The sequence below is a fragment of the Suricata suricatta genome, chromosome 14, assembly GCF_006229205.1.
Source record: "Suricata suricatta isolate VVHF042 chromosome 14, meerkat_22Aug2017_6uvM2_HiC, whole genome shotgun sequence".
In the NCBI taxonomy this organism is placed as follows: Eukaryota; Metazoa; Chordata; class Mammalia; order Carnivora; family Herpestidae; genus Suricata; species Suricata suricatta.
The window spans coordinates 46,047,264-46,070,923 of NC_043713.1; the positions used below are offsets into that span (position 1 = coordinate 46,047,264).

General features: G+C 41.2%; 1 protein-coding gene across 1 annotated transcript in view; it reads right to left on the minus strand.

The window, feature by feature from the left end:
• Positions 1-14,735: 14,735 nt before the first annotated feature.
• LOC115277422 (laminin subunit alpha-3-like) overlaps positions 14,736-23,660 on the minus strand; it is a 154,939-nt gene continuing 146,014 nt past the window's right edge. The window contains 3 exon segments of the mRNA XM_029921573.1: positions 14,736-15,065; positions 18,379-18,559; positions 20,386-20,557. Of these exon segments, the coding sequence (XP_029777433.1) occupies positions 14,736-15,065; positions 18,379-18,559; positions 20,386-20,557 (683 nt within the window).

Below are 23,660 nucleotides of genomic sequence, written 5' to 3' on the forward strand. Positions count from 1 at the left end.
TGACCCAAAGCAGCTTATGGGCATTTCTCTTGAAACAAATTTCATAATAGGAGGGCATCCACCCATGCCTTGAAGATAAAGTCCAGCAGTAGAGAGTGAGATCTCTAGTCCCCCTTGAGTTGATAGGCCTCACAGTTTTGAGAGCATAGGAACCACATGATATGTGTATACGTATTTCTAGGGCCCATCCTCAAATCTTCTGATTCAGTAGTCCTGGGGTTAGGGACCTTGGAATTACCATTTACACACATGAGTACACACACACACACACACACACACACACACACACACCCCATTATAGGGAGGTACAAGGAATTTGGTCCACGTTTCCAGAATTATCCTCTGGAGTTCTCAGATACTCTTTGAGCCCTGTGGTTGAGTATATGCAAACGACCTGAGCTCCCAGAGAACACTTTCAATTCTCTTCTCTTGGACTGTGGGCATGTTTAATTAGCCAGTCCAGCCCACACAGAGCTATTTTAATGTTAGCACTGTATAGCAGTATAACTACAGAGTACACCTACGTAGAGAGGTTATCACCAGGTGGTGCTTCCCAAAGGTAGCTCCATACGAGTAACATCTGGAGAACCTTTTAAATGCCACCCCCCCATGCCCAAATCCAATTAGAAAATCAGCAAAAGACATAAAGCGACATTTCACTGAGGAGGATATATAGATGGCAAAAAGCACATGAAAAGATATTGAACATGACTAGCCATGAAGGGAAGGAAAACTAAACCATGATGAGATGTTGCCATATACCCAGCAGAATGGCTAAAATAAAACCTCATGATAATACCAAATGCTGGTGAGAATGTAGAGAAACTGGATCTCTTATATATTACTGGTGGGAATGTGAAACGGTATTGCTAAGTTGGAAAACAGTTTGGCCATTTCTTAAAAAAAAAAAAAGAAAAGAAAAAACCTAAACATATGGGGCGCCTGAGTGGCTTGGTTGGTTAAGCATCTGACTCTTAGTTTCAGCTCAGGTCATGATCTCATGGTTTGTGAGATCGAGCCCCATGTTGGGCTCCATGCTGAGAGTGGAAACGGCTTGGGATTCTCTCTCCCTCTCTCTCCACTCCTCCCCTAACTCATGCACACATGTGTGTGTGCACACACTCTCTCTCTCAAAATAAACTTAAACAAACACACTTAACATATGACATAGCAATGACCTTCCTAACATTTATTCCAGAGAAATGAAGACTTATCTTCACACAAAAACATCTTATACTAATGTTTATGTTAGCTTTACTTTTATTTGAGTATAGTTGATACACAGTGTTGTTAGTTTCAGATGAACAACATTGTGATTCGACAACCCTCCACTTTATGCTGTGCTCACCACAGTGCTGTTACAGACACGGACTGTATTCCCTATGCTGTGCCTTTTATTCCCATGACTTATTCATCCCACGACTGGAAGTCTGTATCTGCCTCTCTCTCCCCTTCATTCATTTTGCCCATCCTCCTATCCCTGTCCCCTCCAAAAACCACCAGTTTCTTCTTGTGTTCATTTTTTAAAATAATTCAGAAATTTATTTTAAGCTTTTCAGTTAAGAGGCAAGTGGGATGGGCACACTTGTTTTTGTTGCACGTGCTAAGTCAAATAACAAGTGAAGTAAATCTGAAGTTAGAAACCAAGCGAAATGAATGACCAGGAAGGGATACCATCTGTCAAAGGAATAAAAGAGGTAAAGATTTGGAAAGAACTAAGAAAATGTGCAAATATTAGTTAAAAAAATAAGGAATGCTTTTAATTCATCAATGCTTCCTCTCTTTATGAATTGCCATGGTTATCAAAGGCCAATGACAAGGAGGGCCACAGTATTAATGAGGGGAAATTCCTTATTCCAGAAGGTACTGGGAGTCTTAGAGTTTTCTGTGCTGTCATTCCAGTGTCAACACCAGACTTGGGAAGCAGGCGTCCCCCTTGGAGTGATGCTTTTTGTTTATTTATTCATTTTTTTAGATTCCACATATGAGTAAAATCACACAGTATATGTCTTTCTTAGTCTGAATTGTTTCACTTGGCATAATACCCTCTAGGTCCATCCATGGTTTTACAAATGGCATAATCTCACCATACTTTAGCTATTATGAATGATGCTACAATAAATAAATAATGCTTTTCAAATTAATGTTTTCATTTTCTTTGCATAAATACCCAGTAGGAGACTAGGTGGGTCATATGGTAGTTCTAATTCTAATTTTTTGAGAAACCTCCATACTGCTTTCCACAGTGGCAGCACCAGTTAGACTCCCACCAACAGCACAAGAAGTGGAAACTGCCTAGGACTCTCTCTCCCTCTCTCCGCCCCTCCCTAACTCACATACACGTGTGTGTACACACATACTCGCTCTCTCTCTCTCTCTCTCTCTCAAAATAAAGTTAAAAAAAACACACAACATACACTTAACATATGACATAGCAATGACCTTCCTAACATTTATTCCAGAGAAATGAAAACTTATCTTCCCACAAAAACATTTTATAGAAATGTTCATGATAGCTTTACTTTTTCTCTACATCATTGTTAGCACTTGTTATTTCTTATCTTTTTTTTTCATTTTAGTCATTCCCTCAGGTGTGAGGTGATATCTCATTGTATTCTTCTGATGATGAGTGAAGCTGACCACCATTAGTATGTCTGTTGGCTATCTGTATTCTTCTCTGAGAAAATGTCTACTTGGGTCCCCTGCCCATTATTTAATCAGTTTGGATTTTTGGTGTTGAGTTATCTGAGTTCTTTACATACTTTGAATACTAACCTCTTATAGGATATATTATTTGCAAATATTTTCTTCCATTCAGTAGGTTGCCTTTTTGTTTTCTTGATAGGTTCCTGAGCTGTGCAGAAGCTTTTTATTTTGATCTAGTTCCAATAGTTTATTTTTGCTTTTTTTTTGCTTTTGTTTTCCTTGCCTGACAACTTTATTTATAATAACCCCAGCCTGTAAACATTCAAAACGTCCTACAGTAGGTGAACATTAAACAAACTGTGGTATGCCCACACCATGGAATACTACTTAGCAATAAAAAGGAATTATTGAGACACACATGACTTGGATGGATCTCAAGAACATTATGCTGAGTGAAAAAACCAATCTCAAAAGGCTACATAACTGTATAATTCCATTAATATAACCTTCCTGAAATGATGAAATTATAGAGATGTAGAACAGATTAGCGTTTGTTGGCATGGTGGGGAAAAAGGGACAGGTGATACTACGAAGGGGAAGTACAGGGGCGATCTTTGGTAGAACAATTTTTTATCTAAATTTTATATCTTAACAATGCCAACATTCTGGTCTTAATATTGTAACTACATTTGTGTATGATATACTCATTAGGGCAAACTTTGCAATCTCCTGTGAATCTATAATAAAGTAAAAGGGAAAAGAAAAAATCCTGGTGCCCAGGCTGCTCCCCAAACCAATGAAATCAGAATCTTGGGGGTGGGGAACAGTCCAGGGATCAGCATGTTTCAGGTGATGGCTATACCAAGGTAGAGGTCTACTATAATTGGCATTAATTAGCTACTGCTCCCATTAGTTTTCCTTCTGTTGAGCATCAGACTCGATGGGAAAACAGCCATGCAACACACAGGAGGGCAGGGAGTGCCAACATTGGTTGCATAGCAGTGAGGCTTTTTTAAAGCCTTGAAGCTGATCTGGCCGATCGTATTTTCTGAGGAAATCCGTGCGTGGGGAGGAGCCCCAGCAGTGACGAGTACAGGGATGGGGGCCCATGGTGGAAACCTAGGCTAAGGAAGACCTTGAGTTTCATTTCCCTTTGCATCTCCAGATTTCTGGACAAATACAAAATGCTCTCTTGCATTTCCATTTGAAGTTCATAACAGATTCCCTAAGTATTTGTAAAACATCTGCCAGCCACACTGACAGGCTTTTGCACAAAGATGTTAGAGATGCAGAATGGTTTCCTCTGATGACTACAATCGATGTCATCTCCATAATTGTCTTCTCTATCACCTTATTTAAACAAGTAAAAGCCAATGCACAAAATAAAGCAGTAGTTCTTGAGGGAGGGCATATATATATATATATATATATTTTTTTTTTGAATCTTTGGTTGAAATATCTAAGGGCTGATCATAAAAAGAATAGAATACCTTTTGCAATGATTGTTCATCTTTGTTTTTAGCCTTCACTTATTTCTGGCTATTTTATTACTATATATTGTTTCAGAGCCTCCTGTGCCCGATGGCTCTAATGCTTTCCAAAATGAATTTCTCCAGCTGCATCTCAGATATGGAAGCTTTGTTAACTGTAAAAGTTCATTTAAGATTAATATGAAGCTTTCAGGTTGATTGCTGGTGGTGTCTTATGAACTCCCAAAGTCTCTAATGCTAAGCCATGTCCTTTCCCACTGTATTTCTCAATGTAATTAAACTGCTGTATCATTTTTTAAAAAATGGATATTTGGTTTGTAATATGTGCAGAGTCTTTGAATAATTACCCAGAATGATATTGATAATTGTGACATTATTGAAATATTTATGAAAAGAGAACTTTGATCTGCTATTTCACTCACAGTAGCTCAAAGACGGTAAAAGATGAGAGTTCAAACTCACAGCCAGAGGGCTCTAATTTGCTCTTTGTACAAGCTTTAACTGGTAGTCACAGTGACTTTTTGGGTCACTTTTACAATTGTTAACCAAGTAAAAGTATAAGAACTACAAGTGAGAGCTACTAAATTACTTGATGTCAAAAAGGAGGGCGCCTGGATGGCGTAGTTGGTTAAGCATCCAACTTTAGCTCAGGTCATGATCTTACAGTTTGTTTGAGCCCCTCATTGGGCTCTCTGCTCTCAGCACAGAGCAGAGCAGACAGATCCTCTCTGCCCCTCCCCTGCTCAAATTTTCTTGCTCTCAAAAATAAACAAAAACATTTTTAAAAAAGGAGCTGCTAACTTTATAATAGTCAATACAAATGCAGTGGGCATTTATTGATCTATTACACATCTAATATATGTAGACATTTTAATAGACATTTTCTGCCAATCTGACGTGAACACGTCTTTTAACCTAACCCTCCATGGGAGATCATGGAAATACTTTAACATCTGGAATCTGTTCAAATATTAGCAGAGATTTTTAAGAATGGCACTTGAGAAAATCTTGTTACACTTGATGAAATCCATTCCAGAAGCATTTTTTCCCAACTGCTTGTCTGTTTCATAGCGAAAGGCCTCTTATGTCCTCAACTGCAGCAGTATTGTAACATCAAAGATGAACTTAACCAGAGCAGTGAGATGCATGATAAAAATGTAAAAGGATACATGTGATTCTTCTTAAATGTAAAAGCATACATGTGATTCTTCTTACCGCTCGTGCAGGGTCAGTAAGCCACTTACCACAAAAGAAACTTGAGATTTCTTGGGAGCAGAACAGAAGCTTTCTGGAGCTAATGGCATGATTGTTCTTTCCAATGACACTGAATGTAGCTACAGGAGGCACCAGGTGCCACCTTGTCCGGAGGGACAAGGAAGGAATTTGAAAGTCAATTCCAAATCCTGCCACTGTTGTAACAAAACTCTTTTTTCTCCCCCAGCTTTGCTTCCAGAACCTGCTTGGGTGATTGTGGCTCACCTACAACGTGTAGGTCGCATTCAAGAGGCTGACGTAGGCAGGTCAGTCTTCTGTCCTGACACCCAGGAGCACAGCCTTTCTGCTGGAAGTGGTTGGTTGCTGGCTGGTTTCCGTGTGTCGCACGCTGGTCTGGCCCGCCTGTCAACTAATTACTCAGTGGTCACGCTGAGGAAGAAGCAGGTCCTGCTTTTCAAACAGAAATATCAAGTGCACGTAATTACTGCTAATTTGAAAACAAAAAAGCTGCTACAGTTAGGGGGGCAGTGGAGCAATGCCTTTCCTGTGTCTGGAGAGAACTAAAATCACAGCTGGGCAATATCATAATCCTTCTTTGCCACCTAGTATACACACATCTTTTTGACTTATTACAGTGTGTTATTACATACTTATTTTTTTAATCTATGCTCTCCCCATGGCTTCATGAAGACAGAGACCATATGTATGTTTTGTCTGCCATTGTACACGCCCAGGATGACGTGGGAGCTCAGTGACTACATGTTTAATGAACAAATGACCATAGTATTTCATTTGTGAAAAAGAACTTCCAAATGCATTCTTTCACATTCATTGTGACTTTATTCAACCATGTTAAGGAGGCACTCAATAAAACTTCTATGTTGTTCGTGTTGAATCACTGGACCGCATGTGGAGGGTTGCCATGGTGGCCTATTAATGTTTTATGTAAAGTGTGACGGCCATGAAAGCTTGCACATAAAAACTCAGACAAGGAAGTTCATTAGTTGATAATCTTTTCCATTCTTTTGCCTCTTGAAAGATCTGCACTTATATCATCCTGTATATCCATATTCTGTATCCAAATGATAAAAGCTTCTTAGAAAAATTTCATTGCCTCCTGTCATTTCTTCTACTCCTTAACAGTCTTAAAGATAACACCACACTGCTGACGTGTAACAGATGTTAAATAATTATTATTCTTTTTCTTGTTGTTTTTGTGACTTCAACTCAGCAGTAAAAATGAAAATTGAAGCTCTTAAATATTTGGGGTGAGTTCCAGACATTCTCTGTAAAAAATTTTTAATGTTTAATTATTTTTGAAAGAGAGAGAGAGAGAGAGAGAGACAGAGGATGAGCCGGGTGGGTGGGGGGGGGAGCAGGGAGAGGGAGACAAAGAATCTGAAGCAGGTTCCAGGCTCCAGGCTGTCAGCACAGAGCCCGACGTGGGCTTTGAACTCATGAATCATGAGATCATGGCCTGAGCCAAAGTAAGATGCTTAACCGATGGAGCCACCCATGCACCCCTATAGCCATTCTCTTTAATCTATGGTCTTAGTTGAGTTATGTCTGCATTAGTTAAATTGCCTTTTTCTACTACCCAATCTACATTTGGCTTTTCTACCACAGGCAAGAATTTTCCTAGCCACTTGGAGTTTGTCCTGTTCAGCATTTCAAGGTAGATGGTTCCAGACATAAGTCAGATTCTGAGTCATTGGCTGGATCACTGTTCCCAGGACCTCTTGTATGGTGGAGCTAACTAAATTGGTCCTCTGTATTCTTCTATGTATTTGAAAGAAATACATGCTCTTGCTATGTTCAGTTCTTCATAGATATCATCTCTTAAATATTAACTTATTGGAAAATCACATTCTTAAGGTTATTTGGTTAGAAAATTTTGAGACCCATATAACTACTAGCCATGAAGTATTATTGTTACACACACTTTTTTTTTTACAGCTATTATTATCATTAAAACATTTGCTCATCACTTGGCTTTCCACCAGAAGTGAAGGTGATGTTGCTTCCTCAGCAGAGAAGTAGGAGAAGTCATCTTGGTCAAGATCAAGAGCTGAAAGGTAGGAGCATTATTTGTAGATAATTTTTAGCTTATTTTTTTAATGATGACTTAGGTATAGTTGACATATAACCCACTGCATGTTAAAAATGTACTATTTGGTAAGTTTTGACACACACACAAGCCAGTGAGGCCATCATCACAAATCCAGGTGGTGAACATATCCGTCGCCCCAAAAAGTTTCCTCCTGCCCTTTTGTCATCCCTGCCCCTTCATGCCCCACCTATCGCTAGGCAACCATCGATCTGCTTTCTGTCATTATAAATTAGTTTGCAATCTCTAGAATTTCATATAGATGGAAACTTAGGGTACGTACTTTTTGTCTTTCTTTCACTCAGCATAACCACATTGAGATTCATCCACGTTGGAGCACATATTAGTAGCTCACATTTTGTTGCTGAGTAGTGTTCTATGGCACAGATATAGTACAGTTAATTTATCTGTGGATGGAAATTTGGGTTCTTTCTAGACTCTCTCATACAAATAAAAGCTTCTGCGAGCATTCATGCACATGGATTTGTTCACCGACATATATTTCCTTTCCTCTTGGTTAAACGTTTAGAAGCAAATGGCTGTATGATATGGTAGGTGTGTATCTAAGTTTTAAAGAACCTGTCAGTTGTTTTCTAAGATGTCTGTATTATTTTCTTATTCTTAAAAAAATATTATTTATTTTTAGAGGGAGAGCACATGTGCACGAGCAGGGGTTTTCTTATTTTTTTAAGTGTTTATGTATTTATGTATCATTTTCCATTTTCAACAGGAATGTAGAGTGGTTCCACATCCTCACCTACACTCAGCATGGTTAATTTTTTAATTTTAGTCATTCTAATGGGGGTGTATTGGTCTCTCCCTATGCTTTTAATTTGTATTTGCCTAATGGATAATGTGGTGAGCATCTTTTCATGTACTTGTTATCATTCTATTTTCTTTGGTGAAGTGTCTGTTCCAATCTTTTGTCCAAAGTTTCTATTGTGTTGTTGGTTTTCTTATAATACAGTTTCAAGAGTTCTTCATATATTTTGGATGCAATTTATTCATCAGATATATGATTTGCAAATATTTTCACCCAGGCTATGGCCTGCCTTTTTGTTTTTTGGAAGAGCGGAGTTTTTAATTTTGATGAAATCCAGCTCATCAATTTGTTATTTTTCGTGCTGTACTTTTCATGTTGTATCTATGAAATCTTTGTCTAACCCAATGTCAAAAGGATTTTCTTATGTTTCCTTTATAGAAGTTGTATTATCTTAACTTTCCATTCAGATCTATGACCCATTTTGAATCCATTTTTGTATATTTTGTACAGATATGAATCGAAGTTCTTATTATTTATTTATTTATTTATTTTTTGCATATGGATATCCAGTTGTTCTAGCACCATTTGTCGAAGAGGCTGTCCTTTCTCCACTGCACTGCCTTTGTGTTTTTGCAAAAATCTGTTGCCCAGATTTTTGTAGGTCTAGTTCTGAACTCTCTATTTTCTCCCATTTCACTATTTGTCTATCTTTACACCAATACCACCTACACTGACTAGTGTAACTTTATAACAAGTCTTGCAATCAGGTCACATTAGTCCTACAACTTTGCCCTTTTTTAATGCAGGATTTTTAGACTATTCTAAATCCTTTGCATTTTGGAATCAGCTTGTCAATTTCTACAAAAACACAACCTTCTGGTATTTTTATTGGTGAGTTGAAACTATAGATCAGCTTCAAAACAATAAACATCTTAATGATACTGATTCTTCTGAGTCAGGAACATGCTGTAGCTCTTCATTTATTTAGGTCTTATATAATTCTTGTTAACAACGTTTTTTATTTTTCAGTGTAAAAAATTTTTACATCTTGTGTCAGATCTCTCTCTAAGTTTTTCATATATTTGATATGCTGTATATGGTATTGTTTTTAAAATTTTAATTTCCAATTGTTCATTGCTAATATATGGAAATACAGTTCATTTTGTGTATTTATCTTATGTCCCATGGCATTGCTAAACTCACTTATTAGTTCTAGTATCTTTGTAGATGCCCTCACATTGACCATATAATCATATTGTCTGAATAAACAGAGCCCACTTTATGAGGAATATTGATCTGTAATCTTGTAATCTCTATGTTAGGTTTTGGTATCAGGGTAATGCTTGCCTCATCAAATGATCTTTTAGTACATTTAGAGATACTGTTACATTGTCTTCTCAATTGCATCATTTCCAACAAAAAATATCTATCAAAAAAATCTGCTGTCACTCTTATGTTTCTTTCTCTGTATGTATGTTTTTTCCCCATCTGGCTACTTTTAAGATTTCCCTTTCTCTCTTTTTTTAATTATCAACTTAAAAAATTTTTTTGTTATTATCAAAATTTTATTTTGAGAAAGAGAGAGAGAGAGAGTATGTGTGCATGTTGGTGAGCAGGGGAGGGGGAGAGGGAGAAAGTCAGAGAGAATCTTAAGCAGGCTCCATGCCCAGCACAGAGCTCAATGTGGGGCTTGATCTCAAGAACCATAAGATCATAACCTGGGCTGAAATCAAGAGCCAGATGCTTAACAGACTGAGCCAACCAGAGACCTCTATCAAACATTTTAAATTGAAGAATAATTGACATACAATATTATATTAGTTTCAGTTACACAACAGTGATTTGATATTTATATGCATTATGAAATGGTCACAATAAGTCTAGTTACCACCTGTCCCCATATAAAGTTGTTACAATATTATTGGCTATATTCCCTATGCTGTACGTTACATCCTCATGTCTTATTTATTTTGTAACTGGAAGGTTATACCTCTTAATCCCCTTCACCTAAGACTTTTCTTTTTATCACTGTTTTGGAGCAATTTAATTATGATGTGCCTTGACATTGCCTTATTTAGGCTTCTTGCATTTGGAGTTAACTGAGCTTATTGGATTTGTGGGTTTATAATTCAACTAAATTTGGAATCTTTTTAACCATTATTTCTTCAACCATTTTTCTATACTTCTATCTTGGTCCTCTTACAAGGACTCCGATTACACATGTATTAGCCCAGTTGAAATGGTCTCCCAGTTCACAGATACTCTGTTATAAAAGTTCTCCCTTTTTTGTTTCACTTTGGGTAGCTTCCAGTTGCTAATCTTTCCATCTAGATTATCTAACTTGCCCATTAGAAAGTGGAAGAGGGGACAGTAAAGTATCCTCCAGGCTGAGAAAGCACTGAGACCAAAAGCTGATGGAAGCCACTTGAGAGCGTGTGTACAGTTACACTCAGGTTAACTTACCGCAGGGGGACCTGGTGGACAATGATTCTGGTGTGATGCAGCTCTTCTCCACCAAGTCCAGACCTTAACCCACAGATTTTGTGGAGCAAAGGGTAGTTATCTAAAGTAGTGCCATCTGTACACCAGAGGAAGGATTGGAATGAGCCTCCCGGCATTCTGAAGGCCTGGACCATGTAGTCCCTGAGGGAGATTAGGGCACAGACATGAGCAAGATGAAGAACTAAGGACAGTTAGTGTTGTCAGTTCTCCTACACCCACGAATACAATTAATTGCACTTAACATCTCACACACTATAGTTTTCATCTCTAGACGTCTGATTTGGATCCATTTGATTTGGGTCTTTTTTTCTTTTATAACTTCCATGCATCTACTTTAATTTTTTTGAACATATGGCATAGTGTTATAACTATTTTAATGTCCTTGTCTGCTACTTCTGACATTGATGCCACGTCTGAGTTCGTCTCATGGATTGATTTTCTCCTCATCATGAGTCACATTTTTCTGCTTCTTTACATCCCTGGTAATTTTTTTTTTTTTTTTTTTTTTTTTTTTTTTTGGATTCCAGACATGGTGGATTTTATCTTCTTGGGTGGAAGATATTTTTGTATTTCTATAAATATTGTTCTGGAATGCAAAGAAGTTACTTAAAAATAAATTGATCTTTTTAGGTCTCGCTTTTAAGTTTTGCTAGGTGGCTCTGGAGGAACCGGGTTGATAACTATGCCTCAGTGTTCAGCCAAAGGCTTTTGTATTTTACCAGCGGCCTGAGAATCATGAGGTTTTCTGTCTGGCTAATGGGAGCGGAGGCTATTCCTGGACCTGTCTGAGCACAGAGCACTGCTACTTCTCACCCTGTAAAAGAGTAGTTTTTCCCAGCTTCAGCTAATTATCGTACTTGCATGCTCTAAGCAGTACCTAGCTAATACTTGAGGGGGAATCCTCTTCAGATCATTGGAGTTTTTCTCCCTGAGCAGCTCTCTCCTCTCCAGGATTCTGTCCTGTGAATTCCAGCCACCTTGCTGTCACTGGACTCAAGTTTCATCTCTTTGTCTCACAGAGTCTGCTGGTGTCTAGCCCTCACCACGCTGTGGTCTGCAAGCACCCTCGAGGCAATGCTAGGCTCACCTCCTTCGACTTCTGTCCCTCCGAGATCCTAAGGCCTTGTTTCTGATGTCTGGTTGCTTCCCACCGTGATTCACATATTTTGTGTGTCTCAGTGACAGTAAATTCAGTCCTTGTGGCTCCATTTTGGTCAAAAACAAGTCTTGAAATTTTGTGAGTCTCTGAACTTTAAGCCAAACTGGATAGTTTGGTCTTGGCCTTTCAAATGCTATTGTCCTAAACTTACCATGTGACATGGTATTTGGACGTTTTGTTTGTATTTTGTAGAAAAGTTCAGGTTACTGTTATGGCATTTATTATGGATGTTGTTCAGAACAGAGTTAGGTGGTAGTCATGTTAATTGGTAAAATAGTTACTTCAGATACTAGCAAAGTTTCAACATTATTATTAACTAGTCATCCTTTCAATAAATATTTCTTGAGCCCCTACTATAAGCTGGGCATTCTGCCAACATGAAGGTACAGTAACGAATAAACATCACCCCGGCCTGCGAGGAGCTGATGCTCTAATGAGGCAGCAGCTGGATATACCAGCAGAGCGATCAGCAAGTGCAAGTGCCCCATGCAGAGAGAGAGCATGGCACCCTTGGAAAAGAGTGACTGGCCCTTCACAGATTGCAGTTTAGGAGAGAAAGATACTCTCGTAAAACAACATCCCCAAGCAGTGCGAGCCCCGTGAGGTAGGATTTGATGATGATTCTAACAACTAATATGTCTTGAACCATTATAATATGTCAGTCACTGCTTTACATGTTTTCTTATCTAATCAGAAAAACGGGTGCACCTGGGTGGCTCAGTAGGTTAAGTGTCTGACTTTGGCTCAGGTCACAATCTCATGGTTTGTGGGTTCTAGCCCCGTGTTAGGCTCTGTGCTGATGGCTCAGAGCCTGGAGCCTGCTTTGGATTTTGTGTCTCCCTCTCTCTCTGCCCCCCTCCCCTGCTCATGATATGTTTCTCTCTCTCTCTCTCTCTCTCTCTCTCTCTCTCTCTCTCTCTCTCAGAAATAAACATTAAAAAAATTAAAAAGGGGTGCCTGGGTGGCTGAGTTGGTTAAGCCTCTGACTTCGGCTCAGGTCATGACCTCACATTCATGAGTTAGAGCCCCAAATCCAGCTCTGTGCTGACAGCTCAGAGCCTGGAGCCTGTTTCTGATTCTGTGTCTCCCTCTCTCTCTGCCCTTGCTTACTCATGCTCTGTCTCTCTCTGTCTCAAAAATAAGTAAAACATTAAAAAATTTTTTTAAAAAGAAAGAAAAACAACTCCATGAAGGGTAAGCATTGTTATTATCCCCTTTTTATAGATGAGGAAACTGAGAGCAGTTAAGTAATAAGCCCAAGGCCATACTCATTGCTCTTGGTGAAGGGCAAACTCATTAAAAACCATACTTTGACCCCACATTCAGTGACTATATTTCTTTTTATGGTAGCTTGTAGCATATTCACCAGCAACAGACCATTCCTGTTGAAGACTTGGCCACACACTATGTAGGGTACACACCAAATAATCTATACCTGAAACTTAGTCCACGATCTTTTTCTTCCTAGAATATCTTCTGGCAAAAGATAAATTCTCATAGATGTTCCTGTTTTTATTCCAGTTTCCTTTTATCTGTGTTAAAGCAAAGGTCAGCCTTTACTTTCACTGAGCGGTTAGTCCTCTGATTTTCTCTAGCAATCTTGCTAGAATAATCACCGACTTCTGCTCCCCCTCAGAATTTCCCCTTCGGTGTCTTGGCTGTGCTCTGGAAAATGCTAAGTTTTAGAGAATGGGGTGCTTTACAAACCTCCAGAATTTTATTAAGTGTTCAAATTTCACTTGGAGAAAGCAATTTGTTTCAAAAACTTGTAATTTCATTATGCATGCAACAATTTTTAATTGAATGCCTACTGTGTGCCAGGTGCCAATAGAGACATGCATAAAATAAAAACAAATCATTTCCATATCGGGGTTGAGGGGCACCTGGGTGGCTCAGTTGGTTAAGCATCCGACTTTGGCTCAGGTCATGATTTCGCGCCCTGCGACTTTGAGCCCCGTGTCAGGCTCTGTGTTGACAGCTCAGAGCCTGGAGCCTGCTTCTGATTCTGTATCTTCCTTTCTCTCTCTCAGCCCTTCCCCCACTCATGATCTGTTTCTGTCTCTCTGAAAAAAAAATCATTTCCATAACAGGCTTACATTTGTGTGTGTGAGGGAGGAGGGCATGTAGATTACAAGTAATGAAAGTATAGTAGGTAAGATGAAAGTAGGGAAAACAAAGAACAAAGCAGAATTCTGTGTGGATAACATCTTCATAAAAGCCCACAATTATTTCATGGTAACAAACAGGCATAAATGAATTAGGATCTCTGATCCCAGATCTAGCGTAGGCTATCCAAACAAGAAAATTTGAGAAAATTTACTCTTGGTGATGTTTTGGTAATATCAATTTTTCTTAATATTTACCTTTATATCCCTATTTACCATGATACGTTTTGGTGTAAACATTTTACAGACTCTTTTTTGCTAAGTTCCCACAGTCAGTCTGAAATTTAGTTTTTGCTTTACAAATTGCCCCTAGGTCACTTTATCTCCAGGATACTGACGGGTCACCTGAACAGTAATTCTCAAGTAGCAATTCAGTGGAGGGAGGCCAGATATTTTTTTTCTTTTTTTTAAAAAAAGTATTTATTTTTTTCCTAGTGAGGTTGGAACCAGGCAAAGAAATATATAGAAATAATGTCCATATATAAAGAAAGAAATAGCAAAATATTTTTTGGTCATAATTTAGAAACAAACTAGTCCATAAAAAGGGGACCGTTTCCCCCAATTCTTCTCTTCCCTAGAGGAACATAAGACGGGCTCTCAGTTCCTCGATACCCTCAGAAGGCCTCGGATGCGTCTGACAAGAGCTTCTATGAAACTATAGCGAGATGGAACTTGGGAGTATAATCCTTCAATGTCCAGAAGCTTCTTCTGTAGTGATTCTCCAAAAGCGTTGATGGCGGGCGCCTGCCTGAAGCTGGTCTATGTCATGTTGGCTCACTGCAGTCAGACCACTTCTGAAATCCAGGTTGGTTTCTGAAGCGAAGGAATCTTGTGGTCTTCTGCTCTTAAATAAGGCTCTGGAGGCAAACAGGGAATCCTGAGAATCCGTGGGCGTGCAGTGTAACAAGTAGTACTCCAGGTGGCGCCAAAGGGGGCCAGAGAGGGTCTCCGGCTGCCCCCGGAGGACTGGTGGGGTGAGCCGGCTCCCTGGGTCGCCGATGTCCTCCGTTAAGCCTGCCTACAGGGTCGTTTCACGTGCGTGTTATTTGGAAGCGGTGTGTCTGTGAGTCACGGGCAGAGGTTGTGATCTCTCTTCAGAGGCCAGAGGGGGCCTCAGGCACAACCACACACTTGTACATCTTTGACTTTCTTTGGTTTTTGATCAGTTTATTTAAAATTGCTCTATCATTTACCACTTGTGTATATTTAACCCACTTGTGTGAAAAAAGAATCTCTCGTTGTACCTTCGTTCCTAAACACACACACACACACACACACACACACACACACACACACACGAAGATTAAGATCAAGGCTAATGAAAGGGTTATCAACATGAATGTGTTTAACCACCTGCTTTGTCTACTGGAAGACTAAGTCTTCTTGGTTAATGGAATCAGCAACTTGAGGTCGTCTTCTAAAGAAATATGGTGCAATTCCACTGATATCTGTACTATTTCAGAAAATGACATAAAAAACAAAGTATTCATTACTGTGCAGAGGGATCACTGAAGTGAAGGTAGTGGCTGGTGGAATCTGCCTTTGGTACTCACTCATCTCTCTCTCCCTCCCTGCTCAGGACCTGCTGTCTGGACCCATGGCATGAATGGATGTCTGATGTGACCACAGGGTGGAGTAGGGGGTAATTTTGTCACTTTGCCATTTGTGACTGATGCCCAACATGCCATTTACTGAATCTTTGCTATGTAGGTACTAAAAAATTCAAGGAATAACGAGAATACTAATAGCTAATACTTGCATGATCCATGGTAGGTACCGGTTTAAATACTTTACAAATGTTGACTGCCAGTGCAGGGCCCAATGTAGGGCCTGAAATTAGGCACCATGAGATCATGATCTGAGCCAAAGTCAAGAGGCAGATGCTTAACCGATGGGCCACAGAGGTGCTTTGAGGTAGGTACTGTTATTATCTCCATTTTATAGAAGTGGAAACTGAGGCACAGTTAGCTACTAAGTGGATTACTTGGGGAGTCTGGCTACTAAGTCCTACCTCGACTAGGCTATATTAACCTTTCAGTTTGAAAGGTAGTAAGACTCCAGTTGTGCCCTTGGTGCACTAGCACGGTAGGGATAACATATACAATCATGCATTTGTACCTTCCTGTATTTGATGTTTATTAAGTACCTGCTCTACGCTGACAACTATATTATCTTGGAGCTTGGTGTATCCCTTGTCCCTAATGAACTCACAAGTACACCATCTATTATAAAATGTGGCACATGCAAGACGGAGAAATTATGGAGTATTATGGGAGCCCCAACTGAGAAGCCATTGACAGTCATTGGAAGTAGGAGAGCTTGCTGAAGAAGGTGATAATTGAGCTTCATTTCTAAGGATAGATCTTCCATCTCCCACTTAAAAATGTAACTCCTGGGAGACTTAATGTTTTAAGCTGGATCTGTCATTTTACAACTGTTTGGATGAATTCTCCTTTCCTGATGAGCAGAGCAAAGAGGGCAAGTGAGCAATGGGCAAGAAAGGAATATTAATGTCTTTGACAGCTGGAGGCAGGGAGAAGGATCCCACTGGATCAAGAACGAGAGGCAGAAACTTCTGCGACTTCTCTTGCTTCTCTATTTCACATTTCTAATCCCTTCTCCAGCCTGTCCTCCACGAGTCCGATGCTGGACACAGGCTCACCTGCCCTAAGAATGGCTGGAGTTCCAGAGCCATTCCTTACTCTTTATCTTTTTATTTTTTTAAATATTCATTTATTTTTGAGAGAGAGACAGAGAGTGCACAGCAGAGAAGGGGTAGATAGAGCGGGAGAGAGGATCCAAAGCAGGCACCACTGCTGACAGCAGAGAGTCTGATGTGGGGCTCAAACTCATGAACCGTGAGATCATGACCTGTGCTGAAGTCAGATGCTCAGCCAACTGAGCCACCCAAGTGTCCCTTCTTGCTATTTATTCTTAGTCAAAAATCTCAGCTCCTAATGGAGAAACTCACTCTTTTAAATCTGTGTTTGTTTAAAAGTAGTTTGTTCTACAGATATGATCATCCTTTTGAAATCAGAGATTTTTTTCCCTTTTTCTGCAAAAAGGTAGAAGTTACTCAAGAAACCTTTTGTATTTAATTCCAAACTGCCCATGCACTGGGGACTTAGGCTGCCAGGAATATTGTTAGTTTCTGATGAGAGGGACACCGACATAGGTAGTCATCTGCCTGCATAATGCGTGTGATCTCCCTCTTGCAAGAAACCATGGGATAGACTATTTTCTCTCCTGTACAGAGAGCCTACAGGTGGCTTTATAGAGTTTATGTATTTTATATATTCTAGAGGCGCTACAAGATGACCTTTGTAGCACAGGAGCATTTGACATAAAGTTAGGCAGTTGCTAAGTAAAAAGAAAAAAAAAAGCATCTAAAGATAGTATAATAAATAATATTATAATAAATAAATAAATAAATAAATAAATAAATAAATAAAGCTTAAGGAACAGATAGACAGGGTGCAGTTTTAGGTGGTATAGACAGGAGAGCACTTTCTGAGCTGGGACACTGAAGCAGAGCCCTGCATGAGGTAAGAGAGCAAAGCCATTGCCAAGATATGAGAGGGGAGGGATGGGTCAGGCCAGGCCAGAGATGGAGCCAGACTTGGTGTGGCTGCACCAACCATGGGCACAGGATCAGAGGAAGGCCGGCTTGTGTAGCTTTGCCTGTGGAGAGAAACTGCCTTCTCTAAGACAGGTACCATCTTAGCCCAGTTGCCACCATTTCTTCATCTGTCCGTCATGACTCTGGGGTTGGCAGGCAGACATCAGGGCATGGAGACCAGACCTTGGGATGGAAGACAGGCGGATATGGATCAGGAGGAAAGGTTGCAAGTGGGACCAAAGTGACTCCAATAAGGTTGTCACAGTTACGAGCCCTGGGAAGGCTCCAAACATAACGGAGAGGTGGAAAAATAATGAAGATTAAGCTGCACGTATTTCAAAGTTGTTGAGGCAGGAGCAGAACCTCCCTTCTCTGCCCTCCTCTCCCTCTGTCCACTTCTCCTTCTTGGTCTTTCCCTGAGGGACATAAAATTATGCAAGTCCAAACCCTACTCACGGCGCTGTCTCATCACTGGACTGAGCAGCGTCTGGTGCAGAGCATTAGAAAGGCTCAGGATTTCCCTGCTTCTCGCCTCGCTCTTGAATAACTGATTCAGTGTGAGGCCTTCAGTGTGAAGCTGACAGGCAGGCGTGGAAGCGAGTGGCCATAGCACCTTGGTGGCCGTGGACAGGCAGTTCGCGGAGGGGGTTCTTTCCTACGCTTACTTCCTTATCATCCAATTCCACACAGGGCCTAAGTCTCCCTTGGACACCTTGGTTTTAGAGCCCACGCCTTCCACAGATCTGCCATATTGAGTTGTGAGGGCAAGTGTTGGGTGCAGCCCTGAGGTGGCCTTGGCCATGCAGAGGGCTCTCCTGCAGAAGCTTTTTCCGTCCCTAAGGCCGAGCAGCTGTCGCCAGAGCGAGCCGTGCAGACTGCTGCCCACCCACCACCTGCCCAGGAATCAAGAGCAAAAGTCCCAGGTCACAGAAGCATTAGAGCTGAGCCCGGCTAGCTGCTGCCTGGCCGGCTATTTATAGAAATCCCTCTGGCACAGCAGATTCACAGAGCCGAGAGGATTTCTGAGCTGCAAGTAGGTTTCCCGTCACGTATGGCTTCGGATAGACCTTGTGATGAACCCTTCCGAAGACGATGACCTACGCTTTTTCAGACTTGAGCAGGGCAACGAGTAGTTATTAGAAAAGACACATAAAGGGACCAGGGGCTCAGTCATACAGCTAAGCTCTTCCATGTTCTCTACCACCAGGGCCCCCACAGTCTCTCAGAGTCCACGCTGCCTTGTGAATTACTGGACGACTCCCTCATAAGGGTTAGAATACCTTTAAAGACGCACTAACACACTCTTGAGAATTTGAAAATGGAAGGCAGGTGAATAATTGGACAATTTTGTGTTGCACAGACATATACTTAGTAGGACCCGAAAAGTTCCCTGTGGGGAAATTTTGATGATAACATTTTTTATAATGTAGATGACAATACATAGGTGATATTATTACTTTACCAGTGTCAGTTTAGTGAAGATAGTGATACTAACACTAATTAGTATTAGTAATACTAATAAAGGTAGTGATAATGGGTAAAAATAATAATACAGGTAATATTTAGAGGTATCAATTCCATCATTAGGCAATATGGACTAATACATTTTCAAAAGATCTAGCTCATTAAAAAAGCTGGGCCCCGTTTCATTTTAATAATGTCTAAGGCATCACATTCCTTCCAGATAACATAAATCATGGTGACAAGATTTTGAAATAATCAATAAAATATATAATTAAGAAATGGTCACACAACCTTAAATTACCAGAAGCCAAGAGCATGTTAATTATTCGTTTGATAAAAGTATAGGTTTATCACAACTTACAAATTTGCCTAGAAGTCTGGAGTTTGAAGAATCTTAGTTGCCCTTGAATCAATTCCAGAAACATCAAGACTAAGTATATGGGTACAGTGGTGGGGGGAATAGGAGAAATACAAATGTCAGTAAAAAGTATATCCATTATCGGAGTTTGGGTGTCCCATAAACAATGCCTGAGACAAGGGCTTGGCTACTCGGAATTACTACTCTGGGAAGTGGGAATTAGAGAGCGGAGAGAGACAGGGAAGAGGGAAACTCCAGTATAAGGGCATAATACTAAGGGGATGAAATATATTTGTTATCAATTGTAGTTTGTGGTTAACTATAAGTTAGGGCAGGTGAAGTGGCATAACACGACACAATGTAACACAGTTTAAGTGCATTGTCTTACCATTCTGTAGAGCCTAGGTCCAACTCGGGTCTCAGTGGGCTAAAATCAAGCTTTCCTTCATGGTGTCTCTAGTGCATGATTCTTTTCCCGTCCTTTTCATTTCGATAGACTGCTGACATTCCTTGGTTTGTGTCCCTTTCCTCCATCTTCAAAGCTGACAACATCACATCTCCCTGACCCTTTTTCAGTCATCAAGGCTCTTTCTGAGCATAGCTGGAAAAAATTCTCTGCTTTAAAGGACCCATGTGATTAGACTGGGTCCATCAGGGTATTCTCCTCAACTCAAGGCCCTTCACTTAATCCCATCTGCAAAGTCTCTTGCCAGGAAAGGCAACATTCACAGGCTCTGGAGTTAGAGCATGGACATCTTTGGGGACATTATGCTGCCTCCAAGAGGGGGCAGTGGGCACTAGACAGTGGGGCGGGGGGAGGGCTCTCTTCCACTGGTGTTCTGAGGAGCATACAGAATGCCAGAATCATCCACCTGCAGTAGAGGCTGGAGAATTTACCCACCAGCTTCCATGCCCCATTGGCCAAGGCTTCCTCTGGAGATAACTCGCTGCACCCACAGTGGCACCTGGATGGGGCAGGTGGGCTCTGGTGTTGTTGGGGCACAGAGGTCCCGGACCCTGTCAGCACAAACTGAGAAGAGCTGACAAAGAATCGTCTCCCACAGCTGCTCTGCAAACAGAGGTGGGCGAGAGGATGTCAAATGGATGGTGGGCAACTGCTACCTCCAGGGAATGGTGGCACTTGGTGGCCTGTGCATCACTTAGGTCTAGAACATGGATACTGGAGTTCCAACCAAGCCCCATCACTCACTGTGAAGACTTCCCTAAGCCTCAATCTTTCCCATTTGTCAGAGGGGAGACCACCAAGGACCACCTGTGAAGGCTTCACAGTGTAGTAATGGGTAGTAACTGCACTAACACATGCAAAGTCGCTGATGTGTGGTGACTGGTCATACAAACGGTGGCAGGAATTTCTACTCATCCACCTAGAGAAGCATATATTGGTTTCCAGGCACTGGTATGTATCTTTGATCAAGGCCGGCAAAGTCTCTGCCCTCAAAGAGCTTTCCTTCCAGTGGGGAAGATCAGCAGTAAACAAGTAAATAAATAAATGTTCAAGGCCTTCCAAAGCACAGTTGCTGCAGTAAAGGACACGAAAAGGGTGATGCTATAGAAAGGAGCTAGGATGTGGTAGAAACTGCCCAGTGTTGCTCCCCCACCCCCCACCTTTCTGTTCTTGCAGAACCTAGTGCATTCAGGCAGCACGTGGGGGGTTCCTTGATTGTGAAAGCAGAGCCTCTACCCCAGCCTTAGGGCTGAATCACAGCTGCTCTAAATCAGGCATGGTCATCCCATCCCCCTTGGTGAGCGACTGGCGTAAGAGCAGACACTAGTGAGATTCAAGGGGCCACTGGGGGTAAGTGAGGCCCCTGCTCCTGCCCAGTGAGGTGAAAGCCTTCTGCCTTCCCCCCCGTCCTTCCTGCTTCAAAACGAAGCAAGTGAGCCGTGTGGACTGGCGACAGCTTCTTCAGGTCATGAAACGGCAGAGCATGAAGATAAAAATTGGACAGAACAGCTCTGATGGCTGCATCCTTAACGATGTTGTGAAGCTGCTGGAGCAAAGCCAGCAATTACTGCTCAAGATGGCTCACGCAGGAAAGGGAAATCTCTCTTTCTCACTCTCTCTCTTTTTTAATGCTCCAGCTTATCTGGTTTTCTATTGCTTGCAGCTGGGCATGCTTGTAGCCAACACAGGCATTCCAGAGGTGATTTTAATTGGAGGCCTGAAGGGTGAACGGTGGAGAGAGCCAGGAAAGAGCATCCAGGGAGAGGGAAGAGGTGGAGTGTGGGATGGAGATGTTGGGTGGCTGGAGGAGCACTGAGATGGGGGACAGGGGTCTACTGAGGTGGCCAGAGGCACCCTCCCAGGGCCTTGCCCTAAGGAAGAGGAGGAGTTTTGGGGACACGATGTTTCTAAGCAGGAGAGTGACGTGGTCACAGGGACTTGTAACTTCTACATCCTTTAATGTAGAAGTGAAAAACTATAAGGCCTATAATTTTGATAGGGCTATAAAAATAGAGTTTTTAAAGATTACACCGAAGCCAGAAACTGCAGGCCCCTAATAAGAGCTTGTTAGCAAAGAACCCTGGGAAGGTAAGAGACAGATGAGTCCTGAGAAGACACAGCCCTGAGCTGGAAAGCCTTTTACAACTAATTAATTGTTAAGGAGAAAGGCTAGCAATATTAATAGGGTATTTGACTTGGGAATCTTTAGAATATAACCCTAACCCATGTTGGGGTAAAGGACCCATTGTGTCAGATGGACTTGATTGTATTTGGCATTAGGAAAATGTCCTGGTCAGTACCTAAGAATTATTTATTTTAGAGACATCAGGACTTTAAAAGTGTAATATTATCTCCTTTAGAATGAAACCATCAACCCTAAAGCAACATATTTAATTGATTGGCATAGAAAATTGCACTCAGCCCACTGTTTATAATCCCTCAGGGAAATGAATGCTTCTTTTTATCTTTTTAACTTTTTTGTAAGAAAGTATCAAAGCTTCAGCTTTCTCTCTTCCGGCCTGATTGAAATAAATGACTTTAACACATTCATTGTAATAAGTAAGTATCTCTAACATTCATTTCTTAATAGAGAATTCTTTTGACAAATGTATATGTCTGATGTGTTACCAAAAATCACTTTGGCCACAATGCACAGAATAATTTATAAGGAGTTAGAGCTGATCCAGGATGCCCAGGGAGGAGGCTCTCACAGTAGCCCAGGAGAAAGAGTGCCAGCCTGATTTGGGGGCACAATGAAGACCCAAACCTGTGGACAGATTTGAGGTGTATGCAGGAAGTGGAACCGAAATGGCAGGCTCAGGGCTCCACAGATGAGTCATGCGATGTTGGCTTGAGCACCGAGATAGACAGTGATACTATTTACTGAAATTGGGACATTTGGGAGATGAATAGTTCTGGGTGAATAAGCAGTTTAGATTCAGGCATATTTTAGCTCAAGACCAAGTGGAGCCACAAAGAAGCCAGTGGAATGTGCATAAGTCTGGAGTTCCTCATGGAAGAAAGTGTGTGTGGGGCATCTAGGTGGCTCAGTCCGTTAAGTGTTTGAGTCTTGATTTTGGCTCAGGTCATGATCTCACGGTCTTGAGATCGAGTCCTGTGTTGGGCTCCACATTGGAGCAAGGAGCCTACTTAAGTCTCTCTCTCTCTCTCTCTCTCTCTGAAAAAGAAGAAAAAAAAAGAAGGAGGAGGAGGAGAAAGTGTGTGCACAGAGAAGGGATCTCAGGTGGGGCTCTGGGGGCAATCCACTAGTTACAAAAGTAACACCACCCCATTAAGGGAGTAATTTGTAACCAGAAAGAAGAATGTCAACCAATTTTTCTGGCCAGCTACACTCTTCCTGTTTTGGAAGCCTTGCAAATGCGAAATCTGGTTTAGGCATATCCTACTCTAGGCTCTGCTGCTCTGTTGTTTCCAAAAGACCCTGCGTTCATCACTCAGGTACACATAATGGGAGCGCATGCGAGCAGTGACCACCCAGGGTCAACTGTGGACAGCAAAGCCCTATTAACTGTGTGACTCAGATTGCTGAAAGCTCGCTCTCTCTTGGGTGACTAAAACTCTTTTGAAAAGCATGCCTTTGAAAGCAGATGTGGGGTATAGGTGATGTTTTAGTGCTCAGATGCTGGAGTGCTATGCAGATTTTTCTCTTCTTGCACAGAAGTCCCTTCAAGCAAGAGAGGAGGAG